Source organism: Coregonus lavaretus, assembly GCF_964263955.1.
Source record: "Coregonus lavaretus genome assembly, chromosome: 39".
In the NCBI taxonomy this organism is placed as follows: domain Eukaryota; kingdom Metazoa; phylum Chordata; class Actinopteri; order Salmoniformes; family Salmonidae; genus Coregonus; species Coregonus lavaretus.
This window is the reverse complement of record NC_140026.1, coordinates 14,339,835-14,342,618: the sequence shown is the minus strand read 5'-3', so window position 1 is coordinate 14,342,618 and position 2,784 is coordinate 14,339,835. Positions and strand designations below refer to the sequence as shown.

Genomic DNA, 2,784 nt, shown 5'->3' with positions numbered 1-2,784 from the left:
ACTGCTTCTTTATAGACTGTACTCACACCGTCATAAAATAGCCTTATGATCCTGCCTGTTACTGAAAATCGTAAGGAAGTTGCATGGAACCTGCCAAGGTGAAAGCATAACCAGACGTTCCCTAACCATCTAGTGCTAAAACAGGATCATGGCAAGCAAGTGTGGTGCTGCTGGCTGACGTAATGATCGTCCCCGTCCTGTTTTTTTTTTTTTGCTCTCGGCAGTGTCCTCCAATACCCGTTATAGTTGACACAACACTTGGTGCGCCAGTAGGCAACAGTTGTACGCGTTCTAGTAAACAAAGCAAATCAACGGTCGGAGACAGCCTACTGTATCCTGTAGCCTGATCTTTCGAGACGCTGCGAGCAAAATAAATAATCCTACAGCCTACCCAACTTTACAGGTAAGAAATAGCAAGTTTGGAAGTGAACATTCAGAATGGTTTTGTTGTTTGAATGAATGTCATGATATGTAATTCTCATTCAAATGTTAGACTAGCCTAGTATTGTTATTAGTGCTTAAGAACAACATAAGTGTGGAAGACAAAAGCAGATGATATGATATCTAACATGTTCTTCACCTCTCTATGACAATATAGACTTTGACGAAAAAGCAGTCTATCCAAAGCTGTTTCCCTGTATATACTTGTATGAACAAGTCTACATTTAGCAGACGTTTTTATCCAGAGCGACTTACAGGAGCAATTAGGGTTAAGTGCTTTGCTCAAGGGCACATCGACAGATTTTTCACCTAGTCGGCTCGGGGATTAGAACCAGCGACCTTTCGGTTACTGGCACAACGCTCTTAACCACTAAGCTACCTTCATAGCACAGTGGAATTACTTTAAGCCAGTGAAGTTTTAGAGGAAATGGTGACTGAGGCTGGGTGTGTGGAATGTTGATGCAATTCTGACACAATTCTAAGAACTACAAATGTAACTGCTTTATGGAAATACTCTGAACATTCTCTCTATGGAATAGAGCAATAGAATTGTGTTTTTCATTCCATCACCCTCTGACATCCTCTATCTGAGCTGTTATTCTCTGTCTAGTAATGAGACTTATTTAGTGCCAGAATAACAACAAGTAATCAATTGAATATTCCTCTGTTTTTCTCTTAGACCAAGTGAACCTGAAAGTGAAAGACAACCCCCCTTCAATTGCATCAGCCATCATAAGACCCATCATGGAGGTGTCTCAAACCGTGGAAACAGAGGAGCTGATGACCTGCCTCCAGATCCAGCTCTACCACCCCCAGCAGGCCTCCAGGGCTCTGTACTGCATGTTGCCTCTGGACACCAGACACAAGCACCAGGCTGAGGACCCAATGAGGCTGGGTAGGGATGCCCAGGCCTGCACCTTCGCTCTGGCCGACCCCCGGGTCTCCCGCAAGCAGCTGTCCCTGCAGGCCTACCGCACCTCCAACAGCCCGGACATGATATTTTCTGTGCAGAACCTGAGCCAGAAGGTACGCATGAAGGTCAATGGGTCTGAGCTGGGGTTCCTGGAGAGGGCAGAGCTGCCAGATAAGGCCCTGATCCGGTTCGGGGAGTACGAGATGCTGATACGCCGTGAGAATGGAGAGGCGAAGGGGAGCTTTGAGGTGGAGTTTGGGGTGCTGGCAGTGCCCCCTTCCAGAGAGATGGGCATGGGCGTGCCAAGTATGATGCCAGTCGTGGACACAGGCTCAGACCTTTCAACAAATGGCATCCCACCACTCATGAGCCATGGGCCAATGGAGATGGATGAGACAATCATGTACCAATCATGCACTGCACTTTCATAGATTAGTTTTACTACAAACATTCTGAAAGTTTAATCAAACTGTTGACTGTATGTGGCGCCAAGCCATTAGTACCTCAAATGTTGGTTTTATATTCTCCATTATATCCCACTCCAAGTGTTATTCAGACTGTTACGTTATTTTATAAAATGTGAAACTAAAGCTTGTGAATATGACCCTTTTTCATGATACCCAAATAAGAGCAAGTATCAGAATTCAATGAAGGATGGGGTTAGGGTGGGGAAGGATACTGTTTTGTCAGTTTTGTAAAATGTTGATTATAATAATAAAACTGTTTTATTTGATTATCGTGTTACACATCGTGTACTTGCCAAAACGTTTCACAACTTACTCAATCAAGGCACATTCTGAAAAACCGGCTATACCTGTATACGTTTGTCTACCTACGTGTTTGATGAGATATGACCCCTATTTTCTCTATTATCTTGGAGCTGAAGTTACAGTGAGCCAGTCAAACAATGTAAGAATTCAGTCGCTCGTATCTTTTCTCACAATCATATGTATTCATTGTATACTAACCTGAATCTAAATAGGCCATAGTAACTTCAAAAGAAAGGACTTATAGTCGGTGAAGACATATTGGTGAGGTCCCCTATCCCTAGGCGACTATCCAACCCCTCTTCCTCTCTCTACTCTTGCCTGGCAAATGTCACCAGCCACAGAACAACTATGAAGGCAGAGAAGGAGAAGAGAGACATGGCCACTAGCTCCGAGGCCGGTATGGCCCAGCGGGACTTGGGCCTGGACCTGACAGCTCTCTTGTGCTCATCTACCTGCAGGAGGTAACCCCCACTCAGCCGCCCCTCCTGGAAACAGCGGTAGCCTCCAGAGTCGGACAGAGAGGCCTGGTGGATGAGATAGCTCTTTCCCCCATGTGAGAGATCCAGGGAGTGGGAGCTGTTCTTCTGGAGAAGGTACAGTTGGGTTAGAGGCAGTGCATCTCATTCCTAGGGCTGTGGGCAGGGAAGTCGACAGAAATAA

The 2,784-nt window shown here is 45.4% G+C and overlaps 1 protein-coding gene across 1 annotated transcript; it reads left to right on the top strand.

Annotated features, from left to right (window-relative positions):
• Positions 1-291: 291 nt before the first annotated feature.
• LOC311112797 (TRAF-interacting protein with FHA domain-containing protein A-like) lies at positions 292-2,088 on the top strand. The gene is made up of 2 exons (XM_084155936.1): positions 292-403; positions 1,121-2,088. Exon 2 carries the CDS (start codon positions 1,186-1,188, stop codon positions 1,783-1,785), a length of 600 nt encoding a protein of 199 aa, XP_084012062.1. The 5' UTR covers positions 292-403; positions 1,121-1,185; the 3' UTR covers positions 1,786-2,088.
• The last annotated feature ends 696 nt before the right edge of the window (positions 2,089-2,784 follow it).

What these genes read in the sequence shown, in the direction of transcription:
- LOC311112797 (XM_084155936.1), top strand. Translation starts at nt 1,186, where the DNA reads ATGGAGGTGTCTCAAACCGTGGAAACAGAGGAGCTGATGACCTGCCTC.